General features: G+C 38.9%; 1 protein-coding gene across 5 annotated transcripts in view; it reads right to left on the bottom strand.

Moving 5' to 3' along the window:
* The window catches only part of LOC127652094 (tubby protein homolog), a 109,381-nt gene that overhangs the window by 37,174 nt on the left and 49,574 nt on the right, over positions 1–22,633 (bottom strand). For 2 of the 5 annotated variants that reach the window (XM_052138180.1, XM_052138452.1), the window contains exon 2: positions 12,120–12,171. The exons of 1 other annotated variant lie outside the window; for it this stretch is intronic. In XM_052138180.1, the coding sequence (XP_051994140.1) occupies positions 12,120–12,171 (52 nt within the window). Of the gene's footprint in view, positions 1–12,119; positions 12,172–19,576; positions 20,038–22,633 lie in introns of those variants that run through there. 2 more of the 5 variants (XM_052138339.1, XM_052138249.1) reach the window with 2 other exon arrangements.

Raw genomic sequence — 22,633 nt, 5'->3', positions numbered from 1 at the left:
ACTGATTTGATTGAACTGAGAAAAGTACAGACAAAAAGTGCACTCAGAGTGATGAAGGCAGAGAAATAAAGAGCCTTACTTGGCTGCATCACTGCTCTCCGTCTCCTCCCTTCCATCTCCGAGCTTGAACTTGTTACAATGAGTGATTAATCTTTTTAAGAAAATAAGCAATTCAATACAGACATTATTGGAAGGCTGTTCATACACCGATTGGCCACAACATTTAAACCATCGACCTAATATTGTGTAGGCCCCCCTCATGCGCCAACCTGCATCCCAGATTAGCATTCTGAGTTGCTATTCTTCTCCCCACGATTGCACAGAGTGGTTATCTGTGTTACTGTACTCTGTTGACCTCTCTCATCAACAAGGCATTTCTGTCTCAGGAATGCCCTTCACAGGATGTTTTTTTTGTTTTTGGCACCATTCTTAGTAAATTCTAGAGACTGTTGTGTGTGAAAATCCCAGGAGATCATCAGTTACAGAAATACTCAAACCAGCCCATCTGGCAACAACAATCATCCATGCGATTATCTAATCAGTCAAACGTGTGGCAGCAGTACATAAAATCATGCAGGTACGGGTCAGGAGCTTCAGTTAATATTAACATCAACCACCAGAATGTGGAAAAAAATGTATCTCAGTAATTAAGCATGGCATGATTTCCCTTTCCAAAGACCGTGAGCACCATACAGAGGATGTCTGAGGTGTCCTACCACCAAAAATAGTACAAAGCAGATGGCGCAACTGTAAATACCTGAAAAATTTAGACCTAGAAATCCCAAATTGCTGTGTAATATGTTCATATGATCTCAAAGCTCCATTTTCATAAAGGTCACCAAGTGTAGCAACACCCCTCTCGATCCATTCTTTCTAGCAAAAGGGGGACTTGTTAATACACAGTTTGAGGTTCATTCCCATGCTCGAGGAAACATTTAGTTTCAAAATTGAGCATACAGGAAAACTTTGTCCATACTGAATGTAAGTGTGAAATAATGGGATGCAATTTCACTTCACTAGGGAATTTGATAGAAAGACTTTGCAATGGTGAGATTGGGGAAAGGACCACTTGGTCAATGTACTGTAGTACGAGGGAGGGGCTCTCTCAGGTGGAAGAGACCAATGGGCCAGGTGTCTCAGACTAAAAGCATAGTAATAAAACAAAATGTTGGGGAGGCCTAAACCTCCTTTGTCAGTTGGTCTATATAACTTTCTGAAATGCAACCGAGGTTGTTTACCATTCTAAATAAAAGACTTAGATATTCTATCAAATTGTTTAAAATAAGAAAGAGGCACTTACAGAGGGAGATACTGTAGTAGATAATTGAATTTGTGGATATAATTCATAATTTTTATAACAATTATGACCTTCCCTCCTAGAGACAAACGTAGTGAAGCCCACCTATCCACATCACACGAGAACCTTTTCAATACTGGGTCAAAATGAACTCTAACTACATCTCTCAAATTTGCTGGAAATAAAATGCCTAAATACCTAATGCCTTGCTTGGGCCATTGAAAGGCACCAGGTTGGAAAGTCATGGCAATATGCTGTCAGAGTAAGAGCTTCCGATTAGGACCAATTCAACCTGTATCCTGAAGATTTGCAGAAAGAATTAATAATTTTATGGAGGCTAGGCATATATCTACTAGGGTCAGAGACAAATAATAATATATAATCTGCATAAAGTAGAAGTTTATGCACTGCACCTCCTGCTACAATGCCAGGAAAATCATACTCTTTTCCTATTGCCCATACTCTTTTCCAGCCTTGTCCAGTTCCCCTACCAAGAAAAAAATATGTGAAATTAATCCATTAGTTTTCACTGCCACCAACGTTTGTTTATAAAGTAACTTAATACGCCCAATAAAAGTGTTCCCAAACCCGAATATTTCCAAAATCTTAAAAAGATAGTCCCATTCCACTCTATCAAATGCCTTCACGGCGACAAGTGAAATGGCAGTGATCAGGGTCTGATCATTCACTACTGACCACATAATATTTATAAAACATCTACTATTATCAGAAGAACTATGACCATGAATAAACCCCACTTGATCTAGGTGTCTTATAGATGTAATTACTCTGCTTAATCAATTAGCCAGAATTTTAACCACAATTTTTTATATATAATAGGATCATGGAAATTGGACGATAACTTTTACATTAATTTGGGTCTTTACATTTACATGTATGCATTTGGCAGATGCTTTTATCCAAAGCAACTTACAGTGCCCTTATTACAGGGACAATCCCCCCGGAGCAACCTGGAGTTAAGTGCCTTCCTCAAGGACACAATGGTGGTGGCTGTGGGGATCGAACCAGCGACCTTCTGATTAACAGTTATGTGCTTTAGCCCACTACGCCACCACCTCCACACCACTCTTTATCTTTTTTAAGAATGAGACTGATCAGGGCTTGCGTCATGGTTGCTGGTAGTTCACTTTTCTATAATGACTGTGTAAACTTCTAACATAAGTGGAGCCAGTTCCCTGTTTGTCGCTCACTCCGACGTTGGGTTGAAGAAGCGACACTAGGGGTCTCTCTTGAGAGCCTTGCGCATCTCTGAACTTGAGAAAAGGCCAATGAGTAATTGGCAGATAGAATTTGCATGTCCCGCCCCCGGACATATGGGTATAAAAGGGAGGAAAATGCATCTGTTCATTCAGAAATTTTCTTCAGAGCCGACCGGTTGTGTGAGCAATGAGCTGCGATTCACAAAACTGTTCACCTCATCTCTAAGCTGCCCTACAAAGGCAAAACCCCGTAACATCATGTTTGGTCAAAAATGAGTTAATGTCATTTTTGGGGTATTCAAGACCTCCTTTATCATGTGAATAAATATCGTGAGTCAATTTGATTGTTTTAACGAGAAATTAAAGGGTTATGACAACCGTAACATCCAAAACCATACGAGAAACCACAGCAGAATGCCGTAACAGTTGTTACGGCTCTTAGCCTTTGTTCCGGCACGCTGAATTTGAGTTTAAGGTGTTCTGACTTTGTTTCGCTGGGCATCAAGAGAGATGTTACGGTGCCGCTGTGATGTTACTGTACTCTGGCTTTGTCATACTGTCAAAGATTACCACTCTTTTATTGTCACCAAACCGCGTAACATACACACGACACATCTTTGAAATAAAGTGTAGACTGCCGACTGCTTATTTGTATTATTACTCTGTGATAGCGATGTGATAGGGCGATGGTTCAGATCTGTCAATGTCAGTGACAGCCCGGAGCTTGCTAAATTTAATCGGTGTCACGCTGACACTGGCCTCACATCAGATGCTGAAAACCAAATATTAAATACAGAGGCATCCTACCTTTCCATGCAATCCGATATAATCCATAGAAGATATAATCCATAGCAATGCACGTCATCTGCTGTATCCACAACAATCCATACGTGTTTGAGCCATTCCTTCTTGCAGGTGTTCACGTCAGATTTTACAGCTCGTTAACGCTAACGTCCATACAAAGTAGGCTAACCTAAATAGTAAAAGTAATTCCAACTTTTTTTCGGTATACTCTGTCTATATTATCTCAGAATTAAAAAGTAGTAATCCAAGTCAAGTTCGTTGACTGAGCATCTTGAGCAGTTTGGACTTCAAAGTTTAACCCTTTAACTGTCACCCCTCCCCCTTTTTTCGCATAGACATGAAAATCACTATCCAAACTTAAATGGTTGTATTTCAAGAATGCTATACCTACTGACAAGTTGTGTTCCAAATTTTAGGTTGATATCTCAAAAAATTAGCTTTCAGTAAGATTTTATTTAGGCGCAGTAAAAAACTTGGAATGAGCAGTCTCTAATCTCTAATGTATTGGTCTAATGTTTAATTAATTATTACTCTATATCTTGCATTTAAATACATATACCTTTGTATTCAATTATAATTAAATTATCTTTATTGTGAAAATATTTATTGTATTTATTCATACTGTACATACTGTACTGCAAAGTAACTTATCTGTTATACTGTTTAACTGGTGTTAGTGTTGCCGCACTATCCTGATCATTATAGCACTAAATAGGAACAACCAAAGGTCTTCTATATAATTTAAAACAAATACCATGATGACTAGACCTTGGTTAGGTGTTCTTATAATGGATGTAAGTATGGTGAACAGCAAGTAAATATTGATTATATGTCAGTTACTGACCTTTTGCCTTTGCATGACTCCTGATTTTTGGCACATGATACAAAGGCAGAGTACATTAACTGCCAAACAAGGGTCAAAGGTCAATTTTGAGCTCAAGATTTTTTGCATACAAACATTTCTTCTGTATAGCAACTAGTTGTGAAATTTTGGGAGTCCTACCAATAATACTTTTGTCTGGACAAAACAGAAACTTTAAAGTCATTTTTCTCAGTTTCACACTCTAGTGAGTTAAGGTCTTTTGCTTTTGCAGGGCAGTAAGAACGTAGGCTGCTGGATCTACGGTGCATATCAGCGGCTTTCTCCTTCTCTGCACAGCAATGCAGCTTTGCCCCTGGGCGCTTCGACAGCGTTGTCTAAAAGAGAATATTGTGAAAGAGTTTGATTCTATAAAAGATCAATTCACAGTGGCGTTGAACATCCTTTTCAGGATGCGTCTTTATAAAGATGCCTTTCCGCCCCTGTGTAGTTCCCGGATGCGGTCGAGTTCTCTCCGCTCCTGACGGTCACAGGCGCTGCCTCGTGTGTATGGGCCTCGATCACACCGAGGCAGCGTTTGTGGATTGTTTGTGTTCTCACTGCAAGAACCTTACTAAAAAGGAACGCCACTCCAGCCGCCCCCCGTGTCGCTCCTTCTTCCCACGGGATTGAGGACAACCCGGCTGGCAATGGAGGCAATTTGGGGATGGCAGCGGGCTCGGTTTCGCCTGGTACATCCCCACGAACCACCCGCCCCCCGACACGCTTGTTGACTTCCGCCCGGGCTCGGGGTGACAGCGGCTCGCCTCACGGCCAGTCTGCCTATCCTCTTGAGCCCCCCGAGCTGGATGCTGAGCTCGCCGCTACTTCAGAGAGTGTTCCGGCGTCTGACGCAGAAGACTTGATTGGGCTGCCACCTTCGGGTCAGATTATTATTATTTATTTTTTTTCAGCAGATGGTGCATGACAACTTTTTCATGTTTTGCCCTGAAATAAATTGAGAAATGAAGATCTTCACTGTAGAGAATGTGACATAAATTGTTCTTATTTTATATTAACCTTAATAGTGTAGTTTAGTAACCAGGACCCCCCGTTTCTAGAAGGAACACTATATAAAAATGTTTCCTGTTAAGAAAAGATACCACCTTCCTTCTTTTTATAGGGTGCCCCAGCCCATTAACTTTCCATGTGGAGAGAAACATTTAACGTATATTAAAGTGTGACATATTGACATGTTTACCCATTTCTAATTATATAGACCACTATCCAACGTTGATACAACAACAAATATCCTTGGTGAATACTGGCTGCAATCAGACCACTATACACCAATGTTTGGTTCAAGACGAGGCTTTGGGCACAATTAAAAAAGTAAAGGTGAGGTGTGTGCATGGGGATATTCATGATTATCCTGTGGTGGCCACAGTTAATTCCCTCCTAACCCATCCACTAATTTTGTGAACTAATTGTCCATAATTTAAAACACTTTTGAAGGGAATATGTGTGCATGGGTCTCGTGAGAAAACGATTAGATGTGAGATGTGCAACGCCTTGGCTGGTGAGGCAGAGCTGGGGCCCTCTTCACCAGCTCCATGTCAGGATGACGTAAGGGAGGGGGAGGCTTCGGCCACTCCTATCCTTAGAGGTTTTCCCCAAAGGGGATTTCTCACTGGGGCAGTGGAGAGATGAAACCCTTAGGCATGCCTTTGACCAAGTGAACGTTATCAATGGCCTACAGCTCCAGCCAGGTGATGCACTTTCATATCCATATTTTTCAATTATCAAGGATCGGTTGTATCAAGTGACGCAGAACGCGAAGACAAAAGAGGATACAACATCCATACTGCAGAGCCATAGGGAAATGTTCATTATAGTCCAATGGCAGGTCAGTTAGGGAAGGATAAAACACTGAACCGACTAATGGCCCGTTTATATTGGCTGGGCATTTCCAGGGATGTTCGCAGGTGGTGTGCGGCATGCTGTAAATGTCAGCTGGTGAATCCACCGGCCACGCCAAGAGCGCCATTGTGCCCACTTTTGTTAATCGAGGCCCCCTTTGAGAGAATTGTCATGGAGCTTGCCATTAGAGCGGACGGCAAGCAGGCATTGCTTTGTATTGGTTCTGGTTGACAATGCAACGTGATATCCGGAAACAATGCCCCTGCGCAACGTCTCAGCATGCAGTGTTGCAGAGGCACTCTTTAGAATAATCTCCTGAGTGGGGATTCCGAAATAAATCCTCATTGATCAAGGCACTACATTCAGGTCATGTACACTACACAAGCTATACGAATTATTGGGTACTACATCGATTTGCACCAGTATTTAACACCTACAGACAGATGGGTTGGTGGAACAATTTAATAAGACCTTAAAAAATATAATTCATAAATTTGTGCACAGGGATGATAGGAATTGGGAGAAGTGGCTCGAACCCCTATTATTTGCATTGCGAGAGGTTCCCCAAGCCTCCACAGGGTTTTCCCCATTCAAGCTACTGTTTGGGTTTCGACCGTACCTCATGCCGGAAGCTTGGGAGGAGGGACCTTCAAACAGTAAAAATGAAATTCAGTACATTCTTGATCTTAGAGCAAATCTCCACACTTTGGGTCAACTAACACAGAGGAATTTCTCCCAAGCTCAAGAATATGATGGGCACACAGCTAAGGGAATTTGCACCGGGAGATGAAGTACTTGTATTGCTCCCAACATCGAGCTCCAAATTGCATGCCAAGTGGCAAAGGATATTTGAGGTCACACGATGAGTGGGAGAAGCTGTAGTGAATTATGATAACACACATGAAAATGTATTAATGTTGCTGCATATAATTTGTTTTTGTATGGTTATGTATTCAGCCACAAATGGATTTAATTAAATTGCTTGGAATTAAGCAATGTTGCATTCACAATGCGTGTAAACGTGAAATGTTCTGAGGAAATCAAGTGAACTAAACTTAGAGCACCTCTTGAGATGGTCTGAAATCATTTGCAGCGTTCTCAAGGACGACATTGTTCTTGAAGTTGCAAATGATTTTCAGATGACTGAAACAGCAGAAACAGTGAACACTCTGCATGCACGTGTTCCATGAGAAGAGCTGCATTTATGGGCAGCAGAGCACCTCTGAATACAAAGCGAATCAGATACGCACATCAACAGCTTTATTATTTCATCTGTTCTTCAAAATACAATCTATTATGTTTCATCAAACACGCGTCTTTGTGTCTGACAGCATTTCTTGTCACATGTCACTCCAAGATTTTTATAAGTCGCCCGCCACAGAAATAACCCACCACTGGACATAAAATATCCACATTTGGCAGGAACATGGTTAAGATTGAAGTAGCAGACTCTAACGCTGACCTGGGACAAAGACCTGGATGGCCAGGTGTTGGAATCCTGTTAGCTATAAAGCTTCTGACATGTAACACAAACATATTGTCACCAGGATTTACCCTCTAAAATTGGCTTTTACAATGTGACAGGAACTGGAAATGGTTAGGAACGTGGGGGAATGGAGTTCCCGGAGTGAATTTCATGGGGGACCAGCGCTCCCATTCAAACTAGGCTAATTTCGTTAGGGGAATAACGTGTATTTCTATCTTTTCTCTACTAAATAGCCTACAAAAGCGTTACAGATTCTGCACATAAATGCCTGAAATCTTCTGTGTCTATGGTTGCACAATGTTTACTATCGTGAGTGGCCAGAACATATTCATGCAACAGACTGACAGATGCACACAGGAATCGATGGGCAACCGATCCATGCATGCATGCAACAGATCCACTAAAGCTCAATTTACAAATCCACGCACCAGAAAGATGCACAAATATTTTTGGTGCATCCTTCTGTTTTCTTTGCTCAGAATATCATCCACAATTACATAAGTGTATGTGTAATTTAATGCACAAACAAATGCTGAGAATGACTGTACTGCAGTCTTAACATACACACACACGCAATTCTGGGACCGTGTTTTAGTGTGGCTGACAGCAAATGAAGGGAAATATCCAGTAGATTTGGAAATTATTTTTCTAAGAACAAAAAAGAAAAAAATATGTTCAGTATGTTCAGTTTCGAAAAAAAAAATATATTTCTCAAGTGCAATGTGGTTAGAGATTACAGAAATATAGTCTCTATAATCTGTAATAAGTAAAGTTTTATGTTTTTATTTATAATAAAATAAAAATATAAATTCCAGCTGCCATTACTCCAGTCTACTAAGAAAATAATGTGTCAAATAATCCTAAAGAAATAATTTAATTAATATGTTAACTTAGTACTAAATAAAAATGTGTTTTTGTTATAACGGTTAAAATGGTTGTCCAACTTAATGAAGTGTGGAAATCGCAATATAGTGTCTTTTTTCAGCGGAGGTATTGCTTTTTTTAGTTACTTTACTGTAAAGTTACTTTACACTTACTTGCAAGTCAAATTTCAGTTTTAAAGAGGCCCTATTATGCATTTTAGAATTTTCCTTTCCTTTAGTGTGTAAAATAGCTGTTTGTGCATGTAAAAGGTCTGCAAAGTTACAAAGCACAAAGTCCATGCCAAAGGGAATTACTCTCTCCCACAGAAAACACTGCTCCTGAACTGCCTGAAACGCCTGGTTTGCAGTCCAGCCATTACCCGTGACATAGCTACTTCACTACGTAATACATAATGCCCGCCAAAGGGCTACTTAGCCCTGGGAGCTAAAACTCTATGATAAGGGTCGTTACATTTCCGACACATGCTCCAAGCAGTTGACCAATCACAACAGACTGGGCCAGCTGACCAATTAGAGCAGACTGGGCTTTTCAGAAAGGGGGGCTTTAAAGAGACAGAAGCTACAGAGCGTTTCCAGACAGGTTATGAAAAGAGGTGCTGCAGCAATGTACAGTATTAGAAAAAATATGTATTTTAAATGTATTTGTATTTTAAATGTATTAAAGCATCTAAACATATTCTAGTAGACCCCCAAAATAAAACGACAAACCTGTTTAAAAATCCTTTTAGAGATTAAGGATATTCCATGCACTTCTGTGTTGAAATAATAAAACAAACTTGATCTACCCAGGGAAGAGAGAGAAGAGTACAACCCAGATACACAACAAGTAAATCAGAGTCTCTAATTTGAGAAAAAGACTCCTCACAGGTCCTAAACTAGCAGATTTAATTAACAGTATATGCTGAACAGTTGCATTGCTGCAAGTATTCTTGGATGAACAGAAAGTTTGAAGAATACATAATTTATTTTAAAATATATTTTACATTTTAACATAAAATAGAGTACCCCCAGTGAATCTCTGCCATTTCCACCACTGGACAGGACATTATCCTTGGTTATATATGAGGAAAAATTTAGACAAACCTTTGATCCTTTATGTGGATCTCAGACACCGTTCGTTTGAAGTGGCACTTGTAAACTGCGCATTCTGAGTGACCTTGTGAAGAAGGCCCCCCATCTAGTGGTAGCTGCTTTTATTACACAAAATTACGCGTGGATCATGCAAGGCATAACCAAATGAAAGAAAGTCTAAAAATTAAATTGAATGAAACCGAAAACACACAAAAAGATGTCATGCACACGTGTCACTTGATCCACAAACGCACATTCAATGCTCCACAAGACCATTTTGTGTTTCATTTGGAACATTTTAATTTGGTTGCATCCACAAAATGTGATTTATTTGCACAAAAGGGAACATTTAGAGTCACAAATATGTCTCTATTTGTACAAATAGGTGGACGTTCATTTAATTAGGAATTTCATGTTGAAAGGCATTTGTGTGTATATAGTAAGATGCATGTATGGCATTTATCGAATTGATGGATATGTGTTTATGCATTTGTGAATCATTTTGATATTATATTAATTCCATAGACTTCAAATTAAACTGTTGTGAACCATATTCTATATAAATATGCAAAGCCACACTTAAATATCTAGTAAGACAACATAATAAAAAAGGGCCATGGTAATTAAGTAGGGGAGCTGTCTCAATGGGGGCGCTGTCTCAATATTGTTTGCTAGGAACAACTGCATAACTAATGCTCTGTGACGCACAGAAGAGATTTCCCTGCCATAGTTGTCCCTTGAGATATGCATGATGAGGTCAAACTGACCTAAAGTAGTGTAACAAGTCTAAAGTAACAAGTCACTCTCTGCCATTTGCTCTAACAAAGACATTCAGTGCTACACAAAAGAAAACCATAAAGCAATGTTTGAAAACAAACATGAATAAACATTAAATAAATAACTTTGCACTTTTCAATTAACAGTCGTATATTTCTTTTTGTTGTGACATTCATAATTATTTCTAAATGTCTATAAATTGTCACTAACATTGGTCAATATACAGTACACAGAATTGCCATGTAAAATCAAAGAAAGTTCAGCATTCATCCATGAAAAAAAAGATAAAGCATTCTAACAACTTTTGTAACAGTAGTTGACATCACCGGTTTGAAGCCGGATACTTTGGCCTCAACATCCAGGTGGCAAAGAAAGAATCATCTGCAGCATAGGGACTGTTGCTTTTCGTTATCGTAATATTGCTATTCTATACTGTACCTATATTCCTGAGCCAAGTTGGTGGAGCGATGCTGTACAGTCCCATTAAAGTACAGTATGCCATAATGTGGTAATCTTCAGAATCTTCCATGGATCAAATTCTATAATTTGGATCTCTATTATAGAGAGACAATGAGTTCATGCATTTTTAATAATGCTTCAGATTTCTACATGATTACATCTCCCATGGGTTTCTGTTCACAGCTTGTTCTATTAGTAGTACCTTGTTGCTTAGGGAAACATGCCTTTGTGCAGTGCACACAGATCTCCATATTGATGTCCTTAAAAAAAAAAGTTGTTTATCTGTGAACACATTGCCTAAACACGCTCACCGTCTATGCTCTCTAGATCTCCTCTATTCTCAGAGCTAATGCTAAACAACGCTACTAAATAAGCCATAACATTTTTTTGTAACATTTAAGTAGATGGCTCTGAATACGTGCTTGCACAGCACCTTAAATTTCATTGAAGTGCAGTGGGCAATGACTTTTGAGGCCATAGAGAGTACAAGGTTGAGAGTTTGAGAGGTTGGCTGAGGTGATGCTCAACAATTTCAAGCTCAGCTTCTTCAGGGTTATTATGCAAAGCAATAAATATGGTAATTTGGACGTGTGGTCTTCTGAAGAGAGTGGGAGGTTCATTAAAGAGCAGCTGAGAGTTGTGGGCTCAAACTATTGGCTTGAGTTGAGATATGGATCAAATAATGCTTGTCTCTGCCATAACCACTGGTATATAAAGCACAACAGCAGACAAACAGATGCAAAGAAAGCACACTCGAGGAGATCTCCTCATAGCACTCTCACTGCAGAATCACAGGAAAATGGAGGCTTGTGTTCCTGATGTTTGCAGCTCATTAAAATGGTATGTTCCATCTCTTGACATTTTTAACAACTGAAAAGAGAAAGGACTATGACAGACTAAGAATTTTGAGCTGTCAAACATCAAGGCTGATCAAACATCAAGGCTAAGATATGTGCTTTTTCTGTCTCCTCGAACATTACCCCAAATCTGTCCTAGCTCTGATTCTTTGATAATGAATGTGTCAAAGAATCTTTCTATATCTGTCTGAAATTTGAGAGCCAACCAGCTAAATCTGTATGAATAGCACCAGTCTGGCTATTGCTAGTTAAACTGAAAATGTATTTCTAATGATATTAAATTATTAAATAAATCTAAAAAAAAATAAATCTAATTTTTTTAAAGATTGGGCTTTTGGGCCTATCTTTGAAGAAGAAGGAAAAATGAGGACTTATCCTTTAGTAACACTTCCACAAGAACTTTTCTATAAATTGAATAGGTCAATGGTTTTTTCTCATTGTCCTTCTGCCTGACGTAAATCTTTTCGATCATTCTTCTATTTCTAGTTTCCAATGGTTTCTTTTTAGCAGTGCATACAGAAGGCTATTTTCAAAAGAAAACTCACCTGTCTGTCCAGCTTCTGTTGCCGTTGGTTAGTTGCCTCATCATCCAAGGTGCTACATAAGGGAAAAAAAAAAAACGATTATTAGGGAAACCTTACAAAAAAAGATTGAACCTCAGAATGCCAGACAGAGAAGCGCCAACAGAGATACAATTCAAACCAGCAAACTGTGGTTGTCATACAAGAGTTTAGTTTGTGTGCAAACAGACAGCCCAGTGTCAACAGAACCATAAAACAAAAGCATAATGCATCACTCTGTGAGATTCATCAATGATTTTAAACAGGCAGTTTTTACATAAACAATTCCCTCCTATTCCTCTTTCATTAAACAGTCTCTAATTTACTGCACATGGCCTGACACCAATAATCAACAAACTGATCTTTCTTCATGCATCAGAGATTTAACTGGCATTGGGTGTCTGACATCAATTTCTCTCAACATAACTAAAGATTTTTGGTAAGTAGTGGACTTCTGAATATCCATCCATCCATCTAGATACACACAGTAAATGTACACACAGTTAATCACTGGTTTAAAGGATTATATACCATACAGTGACAAGCATATTGTGTAGCTTTAATTTTTTATGACTGGCTGTTTACATTATCTTAACATTATCTCATTCCAGGCAAGAATGTCCACCTTTAATTTAACCGAGCGGAGTGGTCACTAAAAAGCATCTCACTCAGATCATTTTTGACGAAACTGATGCCAAGGTGAATGAGTTGTTTACTTTGTAATTAGTCTATCTATTTCCACCAATCATTGCCTCCTCAGACAAAAAAAAAAACACCCAAGCTACAAATACATAAATCCCCATCAATTATATCCTTGTATATGGGGAGAACAGTATACATAAAATAATGTATAAATATACATTTTTCAAAGGTGAAAGCCACCACTGCAGTATTAATCATGCCTCTGACTCATTGTCCTATTTCAGGTCCTGTGAAGAGGAAGGTCTTTGGTGAGGCATTTGTACTCTGCCTGTCCCTCTTCTCTTTCCCTTTATTCAGCTATGACACATTCACTCCAGATCCCCTTATGTATTTGTGCCTCCTGTTATTGCAGAGCCAAAAGCTGTGATAATTAAATGGCATTGGAGGGCTTCCTCTGTGGATGTGGTAGGTCATGTAGGAGAGCAGAAATGTGAGAGATCAAGGGTGGTGTGGAAGAAGGTTCTATAATGCACAACATCATATAAGTATACTAAGCTAAATAAAACCAGCATAGCTGGTGGTCACCAGCATATGTTTTGAATGCTGGTCCATAAAACGAGATGCTGGTGTGCTGGTGTTCCAGTAAGGCTTTTTTACAAGATTAAAAGCAAGATGAGCTATGACTTCATTGATACACATCTATATTCCTATATAAATTCTACAAGAACACTTGGCAAAATATTTGGCAAAATGTGTTTCTATGGAAGTTTATACCCATGCCCTCTTACCGAATAAAATATATATTTTCCTCAACCAAGCGAAAAGATTTTAAGGTGCATTCTTGAAACTTTATTCGCATCTTGGTGTTTCCATGATCCAGCAATTTATTTACATTTTTTTACGATATCCCAAAAATGTGCAAAAAACAATGTGTGGATGGAAACGCAGCTACAAAGACAGGTGTAATATCTCAGGACAGCTATTTCAGCAATATCTGTCAGTAGGGAGATTTTCTGTATGCTACTCCATACAAAATTGCTTAGAGGACTTCTTGGTATACTAATTTCACCTGAAAGTCCATGTTTGTCAGCTTCAAGAGCAAAGTTTTGCTGGTGAACATCAACATTTGCTGATCCACCAACTAGGCCAGCACAAAATTAGTACTAACCAGTTGATATTTTAAGCAAGGTTTTATGAGCACAAAAGCTCTCTCTCTCTCTCTCTCTCTCTCTCTCAAAAAAAAGTCTCCACCCAGCTGCAGAAAACTCTAACTCTTTCCTTTCCTTTTAAAACCTGAGAAATCTCACTCTCTATGGACTGTCAATACTGGCACCTTTTTTTATCACAGATGCACATGGGCATGAAAATACATGCCCCCTCACACACACTCATTCAAAATACAGACACCTATTCAATGCACTCACTAATTCAAAACAGATATAGTCACACTCATTCACACACATTTTTCTCTGCATTTATCACTGTTGGAACTAAAACACATAAATGAACACATGCACATTGCGTAGTGTTAGCTGTCAAGGGTGTCAGTTCCCATCAGATCACAAGATAATGACATAAACAGAGCTGTTATAATGAGGGTCAACAATCTCATTAAATTAGGGACGAGAGATAAATTGATATGTTCTAACAGCTGCTGAAATGTGCGTTAGAATTTCTCCCTCACCACCAAGCTTCACTGATGACAGTGACAATTCACTCTGTGTTATTGTGTGTGTGTGGGTGTGTGTTTTTGAATCAAACGTTTATATTGTACTTTGTAACTGCTTCAAATCTCTAAAAGTAAAGCCTCATTCATACTGAAAACAACTTGCTGTGACAAAGTGACCCAAAGTTGTTAATTTTCTGTGAGATGAGCGACAGCGACTATTACCAATGCAAAATAGGCATGTAAAGGGAATTGACAAGCTAAAGCTTGTGCACATTCAAACCTGGCAAATCATGATACAGTGCATATGGGAAGCAATGTAGTTTGTGCAGTTATAGAAATACACCAACAAAGAAGTTTCTCTCTCTATCAATTGATTTGAACACATGGAAGGCGTGATTTTCAATTAGTACCAACTCAAATTTCATTCTGTTATTCAGACAAAGCTATTGTATGGCTATAGAAGACTTGCAATATAGTGCACATAAATATTTTTTTGGAGTTTGACAACTTTCAAAAGAACAGCGTGAACAATCTCCTAAATTACTCCTTTTGAGTTCTGCTGTAGAAGAAAAATCATACAGTTTCGAACATCATAAAGGTGAGTACAATATGACAGAATTGTCATTCTTGAGTGATCTATTCCTTTAAGATTAATTGAGTGTTGTCCATAGTGGGTTTTTTTACAAAACATTATTACGATTTATGAAAGAACAAAGTTGATATCAATTTCGTGGTAGCTTTGAAGCGTTCTTTATTTTTTTCCTCATCTTTCTTTCTCATCTTCTTTGCGCCTGCTTTGAGAAAGTATTTGGTCTCTTTTTTTCACGAAAAACATGGATCTGCTACAAGAGTGAGGTGATGTGCTTCAAAGAAAACTAAAAAGAAAGAAAACCTATGAGGAATATTGCCTTGAATTGTTCATGTTCAGTTTATCTCTTAAAGGACACTTTTGAAAGGAGCAAATCAATAAATCTTCGTAACAAGATTGAATTATCAATACTTTTTTGTAATAAAAATGTTTTCGATTGAAAGTGGAACTCAGTTTTTCCTTCGTTGATAGTTCACATTAATCTTACAGTACAATAGAACCAAATGGTGATGTTGTCTGGAGAACATTTGACTCAGTGTGACAGCATCCTGTGTAATAAACAGCATGTGTTCTGTATGTACGTGCAAGCCAGCATTAAAGTGTTCAAATCAAAAACATGGGTAATGGTACTTGTCTTTCCATGATTGTTGATAACAGATGTCCTTATCCTCACCATGTGTGTGTGTGTGTGTGTGTGTGTGTGTGTGTGTGTGTGTGTGTGTGTGTGTGTGTGGGCTATAACTGACCAGGGCAGACTGACTAGTCTGAATATCTAAAAACTGATCAAGGCTCTGAAATGAGTGTTTGTGATGCAGAATGTCCAGCTGTTGCAACCCCATCTGTAGATGAGGACATGCTCATCACACCAGTCATGAAAGACCCCACAGCCCTAGTGCCTGAAGGGTAAAGAGTGCATGCAGGACAGACCCATTTGCTGCCACTGCTGTTTATTTCCCTTGACCTCAATCAGAAGCAGGGGTTGGTTAACACATGGATCTGGGCTGCTATCACAAAGGCTGAGATCCTGTTCATAAGTAAGATACTTGTTCTCAGGTTGCCCAAGTGTTGCTCCTCTAATTATTGACCTATTTTCATCTTCGGAGAAAAGCTTAGTCTAAAATTCACATACAGTGAGAAGAATTCAGCCAGCAAATCACTGTTGACCTTCAGAACAAATTGCACAGAGGCTGCTTCATAATTGCTCAGAACGCTTAATAGATTTGACAGTTACTTTCATTTAAGTATCAACTTTGTTTCATATGAATCACCTAAAATCCTTGAGGAAGAAAAATAGAGTCATTAAAAAAGGATGAGTATAGTACAGCACAAATAATGTAATCTTGGATGAATCTAACAAGAAATGAGTCTTACTTTTGAATGCAGACTTTGTTTTCTTGGCTGTCTGGGCCTGTATTCATAAAGATTTTTATCTTACCACTAGGAGTTCCCCAAAGTATCTGCTTAAAGTCTATTCACAAGACTGCCAAGAGCAACTTTTACTGAGGAAATCTTAAGATAAGAGTAAGGCAGATTTTAACTTTTTGCTATGGATGACATCATGTTCTATGACCGGGCTATTTTAAATGGTCCAAAGTGATTGGTAGATGGGGAACCGCTATTTGTCAGCAAATTCTGTAACACTTTACAATAAGGTTTCATTCACGCATTAGGTATCGTGAACAAACAATTAACACTATATTGTTTATAGCATGTATTCATATTTGTTAATCTTAGTTAAAAAAAAAATACAATTGTTTATTGTCAGTTCATGTAGTTCATATTCCATTAACTAATGTTAACAAATACAACATTTGAATTTAAACAGTTTAGTCTATGTTGAACTTAACCTTAACTAAGATTAATAATGTTAACAAATGGAACCTTATTGTAAAGTGTTACCACAAATTCTCTGTAGAAAGACTGTGGGAAGTGTATATTATTATTATTATTAATTTGGTGGCGACATCACCGTTAACGTGAAAAAGAAAGCATGTGGCTCAAATGTTTCCACATCAATTTGGCATTTTCTTTGATTTTGCGAATGTGAGAATCTGTGGTACTCTCTACATTCTCAGTCATGAGCAGAGATCGCAGCAAACAAACATCTGCCACAGGTAATTAGTTAAATTTGTTCTGTGTGATTGTAATCGTACACAGTAAATGAAATTCTATTTTTAATATCGTTCGATGTTGCTTATATATAAAAAATGTATATAGATTTATCCCACATTGGCAATATGAACTTCATGATACTTCACCCCAAATAGTAAGCTTGGTTCTGTCACTATAGCACTCAAAACCTTTATCTACAGTATAATTTGGTTGTTTCTGTTCAAGGTAATTGCATCCCCAACTAAATTTACAATAATTAAAACAACTTTGTGATTTATAATATTATAATACATTGACTTACTTAGTATGTGAATTGACTACAGCAGCAGTACTTTAGATGTTTTGTAATACACTCTTAGGGATTTAGGAGTGCCTTAAGCATTAAAATGTTCCATGAATTACTCTTAGATGAGCAAATTATGAGTCCAAAGGAGTGACACAGCCATCATTTTTTGAAGTTGTTCCTAAATTTCTGAGGAGCTAATTTTAGCCTTAAGATTTTTGTGAATAAACAGGCCTTGAACACAGACTGTGACAATGCAAAGTTCTCTTTTAAAACTACAGGACACATGCAAGCTTACTCCTTGCTCAGGAGACTTAAGCATAAGTCTCAAACTGCTCCCCTAATAATCTAATTTTTGTCTCTGTTTAACAAGTGAGATATTAAAGAGATCAAGAGATTTTTTTGACTCTCAGAGTGATACCTTTCATTTTGGTTTCCTTCAGCTCCTCCCGTGTGCTCTTAAGAGAGTGTTTAGTAATATTTCTGAAATCCATTCTGTCTAAATCACAGACCTCACACACAGGAAACCAGAGTGTGGGAGAGGGCAGCTATTTACAAACAGAGCAAGCTCCCTAGAGAAAGCCATACACACTTTTGGGTAGGTCCCACATTACCTTCAGCTCTCTGCAACAGGAGGCAAGTGCTCCCTGAAGCAATCCTTCAATAAAAGAGTGGAGGAAAGTGGGCTTGTAACTTATAGCAACCAAGAGCCAATGAGAGAGTGGAGCAGGCAGTGCAGCCATGGCAATGAGGTTCCTCAAAGAGGCAGTGGCAGAATGGCCTCACACAGCAAACATATCATAACATGAATCACTGATTATGAGCACATACAAATTACAAGGATTTAAAAAAAAATATGAATTAAAGTTACTAAAGAAGGAAGAACGTCCAGAATCAGTAAGATGATGAAAAATTAACCTGATGAGGTAGGGCAATTTGTCACAATTTTTTATTTCACATGGTAGGCTTATTTCTGCTTAGACAAATATCTTTAGGGCTTCACTACAAAAATGTTACCATAAATGCCCAGGAAAAAGATACAGTTTATTGAACACATGCTGGCCTTTTGTGACAACATGCCCCAATAGCACAAAATGTCATCACACTGTTTAGGGAACCTGCTACTAAACCAATGAAGCAAGTTTCATTTGAACATTGGGGAGAACATGTTCCCATGTCACACACCACCACCAAAACAAAATCTGCCTCTATTTAACGATTAAACAGCCTATTGCAGGCTTTTCCGGAAAATTAAAACATTAAAACAATTATGAGGCACAAAACAATTAATGAAACAGAAAAAATTTAAAAGGTAACGTACACAAATACCAAAGCATCGTTTTGGCCAACAAATAATGTAATTGATACGTTTTATAAATGTATGACATTTAAAACACCAGTGACAACCTGCCCTGATAAATATATGACGACAAGCTCTGACCTGATTTTCTTGAAAAATACTTTTGGCCTAAGAACACACTTAATATAGTTCACCAATGCCTGAATGTATTCCAGTGTGGTTTGGTTATTTTCACTTGCCCCAGAGCTATAACAAACATATCATGATCATGAGATCACAAAAAATATTCTAATTTAAGAGGGTTGTTTGAAATCAGCATACAAAATTACTGCTAAAGAAAACATACATTTTCACAATAGGACTTTTGACTACAAATCTTCTCATTACTGAGATATAGCCAAAGTGACAACTTCCCCATGTGACTAGCCACAGTCTACCTTATATCAGAAAAACCTCTATTTAATGAGACTACCAGTTTCAGAGAGAAATGCAACTAATAAACTCAATTAAAGATCTCAAAACTGCATATCACATTATATACAAACTCACACAAGCTCATATTCAAACTACAGTTACATCTGCAATATAAGAGGCTGGAATACATATGCTACAGCCTTGAGTGTGACTACCATCACTAGCATCATGTGACAATCAAAACCATAGCAGACAGAAGACAAGGACAATAGTTTCACCTTTGCCACCTTTGCCGCCATGCCAGCAAATCATTCATTATGCTCCGACCCCTGTCAAAGACACATCTTCAAACATGTACACATGCCTTCTGGACCTCACTTGCTGGCTAATAAACTGCACATGCTCAGATGAGGAATGGATACAGTAGATGTACCTGTAAGGGATCCAGTCAGATGAATGTTTGGAGCTCATCTCTGTGCGTGTTGAATGGGTTCAGAGTGCAGGGGGAAGGGTAGAGGCAGCCGAGCAGGACAGCAGCAGCGATGACAGCGACAGAGCCATTGCAGTCCGACCATGCCCTGCACACACACACACACACACACTTCTTCCTCCGCTATCTAGAAACCCTCCATCTCTTCCATTTACACAGCCTTTGCCTACAGTCTGTGACTGATTGTCTTCACTTGGACATCACGAGCCGAGTTAGGCTGCCTTGCTGCGGCTGCTCTCCCTCTTTCCCAGTTTTCCTTTTTTCTCCTTATTTGATTGTTCCCGGTCTTTCTGTCCCCAAGCGTTGTCCTTGTAGTTGCCTTCTGTGTGTTTTAGTTCTGTTCACCCTCACTGTCTGTCTCTCGCCATCGTCTGTGGTTGTTACACACTGCTCTGTGTATTGTGGCTCTCCCAGCCTCTCAACTGAGCCTCGTACGCTCTCTATCCCTCCTGCTCACTCTTAATCTCTCTCTCTCTCTCTCTCTCTCTCTCTCTCTCTCTGACCACTATCATTATAACCTTACAGCTACAAGAAGGGCAGGACATATAAGAGTAAATCTCTTTTATCTAGCTGCTTTGATGTTTGTTGCGATGCTCTGCTGGTCTATCAACACACACAAACACACACACACAAGGATGTGAAAAGCGGAAGCCTCAAAAACGTTTTCTGAGCCATGATTTATTCATCCCTTAATTCAGTGCTGGGCTCATAAACATGGGACAGAGTAGCACAGTTGTAATTGTCTTTGATTTATAATGCTGAATCTAAACTCAGCACACCATATTGCCTTTGTTTGTTGGCTTGCCCTTGTTTTTGGTCCCCTTGATACTTCATTCAGGTAAATGAGGAGCTGACTTCATATACATATTTTAATATCAACATCATTACAAATCGCCTGCATCAGCTGCCAGTAGGTAAATGAAGTCATCACCATTGTGTGTATTGTATTTTAATTATAAAATGTCAAGATGATGTTCATAAGTAAAGAAGGCTGGAATATTTTTGCTGAAAAAACAAAATTTTAAACAAACATAATGCTAATCTATGTGAAAAACTATTACTTTAGCTCTCTGGTTTTAAACTATTTGTCCCTCTGTATTTGTGTCAAGCGCACTCCTGTGAGCCATTTCTTTGTAATATCCTTAGCCTGGAGCACATTCTGTTTTACTGTATATCAGCTTCCTCATCGCTCCTCTAGACTCCCTCATCTTTCTTAGTGTCACACTTAGTCATGTTGATTTAGTGCATGTCTCCGGCATACACTCTTCTCTGACCATAAAAAGGCTCTCAGCGTTTTTAGCCATTGTGTGTGCATGTGTATCTGTGTTTGTGCTATGTTTTTGTCATTGTTGTTAACCAAGGAAAACCATGGTCCATCAACAGTAGGTTATATTACAAAAAATATGTATTAGGGATGGGAATTGATAAAACATTTTTAACTAATTAATCGCACAATTTTCTGTAATTAAATTGTGATAAATTTTTACTTTATACTTGCACAAACTTGCAAGAAATTTTTAAGTCATAATTTATTTTAAAAATGGCCTAAAATAGCATAATGCGGCGCTCCCATAGACATTCTATGGCGGTACACTAGGGAGGAGACTATAGGCCATTTTCTTTTAATGAATGTCACACAAGGTAATTTACTGCCTTTCAGCTAGTCTTCAACATGTTTAACACTAAACAATCCTTTTGGAATTAACTGTGCATGAGTTTACTACAATAAATTGCTGTTCCCTTTACAAAAAGCTTCACTACGATGTTGCGCTGCTAAGCGCTACGGGGAACAGCTCTAGCTGTGAGCCGAGCTGAATAATGTGTGGAACATGTCAATGAATATTGACCGGAATTTATAGCCTCGGCTGATGTAATCATTAGATGCACCTGAGGCCAGGCTATAAATGGATACGTCACCAGGTGTCGTCAGAAACTCTTTTTTCAGAGCGATTCTGTTTCTGTGTGTTTCACACACCCTGTCAAAACTTTCTTTCCTCTGTTAGGAGATAGAATCAGTTAGGCAGTGTGCAGTGAACGTTGTTCTATTTTTCTCTTCTGTTTAGAAAATATTATATATATATATATATTTCTAAAAAAAAAAAAAAGAGAGAGAATGACTGAAAGCCATAAGCGGTGCGTGTTCCCTCTTCTCGCTCTATAGCTGAAGACGGCACACATCAGTTTTTGCTGTTTGTTTGGGGGTAAGAGCACGCTGCTCTCGCGTTGCAGCAGGGCGGTCGCGAGCACTGCGATTTGCTTTAACAGGCAGAGTGCGTCGTGCTCGCCTCGCTTGCTTCGGAGTCTGCACTCACGAAAAGATCGTTCGTGAGGCTGCGTGCATGGATTTGGCTGAGGAGCAAGAGACGGGTTGACCCCTTTCTCTCACTCTCTCCCCAAACCCAGCTGGTCCTTCACATGATCTCGAAGCGCGTTCCGACGCTTCTTCTGATCATGAGGTGGATTGCGATTCTCTTCCCGCCTCCGAGCTTTCCGTCCACGATAAAAAATCTACGGAGGAATTGCTCGATGTTGTTACTCATGCGGTTGCCAGATTGGACTGGCCATGCGAAAAAGAGACCCCCAAACGCTCCAAATTAGGGGATAGATTTTATCTTCCAGTCTAAGAAAGGGAACGCCTCCTGGGTCCCTTCCCTTTCTTTGATAACCTCCATGAAGAGCTTTTTCGCTCATGGAGATCCCCTAAAAAAATTTTTTTTTTAAAAAATAAAAAATATATATATATTTTTTATTTTTTTTTAAAAAAAATAAAAAATATATATATATTTTCTTCCCGTGTTCACATACCCTCGACGTCATTATATTCGACTATCGTGGGTGCTGAGGCACGGGGTATTCAGTGATGCCGCCGGTCGAAGAGACGCTTGCGGGCTATCTCTCTTCGGGCTCGCCATCGTCACTTAAGAAGCCCTCTCTCCCCTCAAAGCCTTGTAGGACAACCTCTACTTAAGTGGGAAGGGCTTATCAAGCAGCAGGTCAGGC

The sequence above is a fragment of the Xyrauchen texanus genome, chromosome 1, assembly GCF_025860055.1.
Source record: "Xyrauchen texanus isolate HMW12.3.18 chromosome 1, RBS_HiC_50CHRs, whole genome shotgun sequence".
NCBI classification, from domain to species: Eukaryota; Metazoa; Chordata; class Actinopteri; order Cypriniformes; family Catostomidae; genus Xyrauchen; species Xyrauchen texanus.
This window is presented reverse-complemented; position numbering and strand designations above follow the sequence as displayed.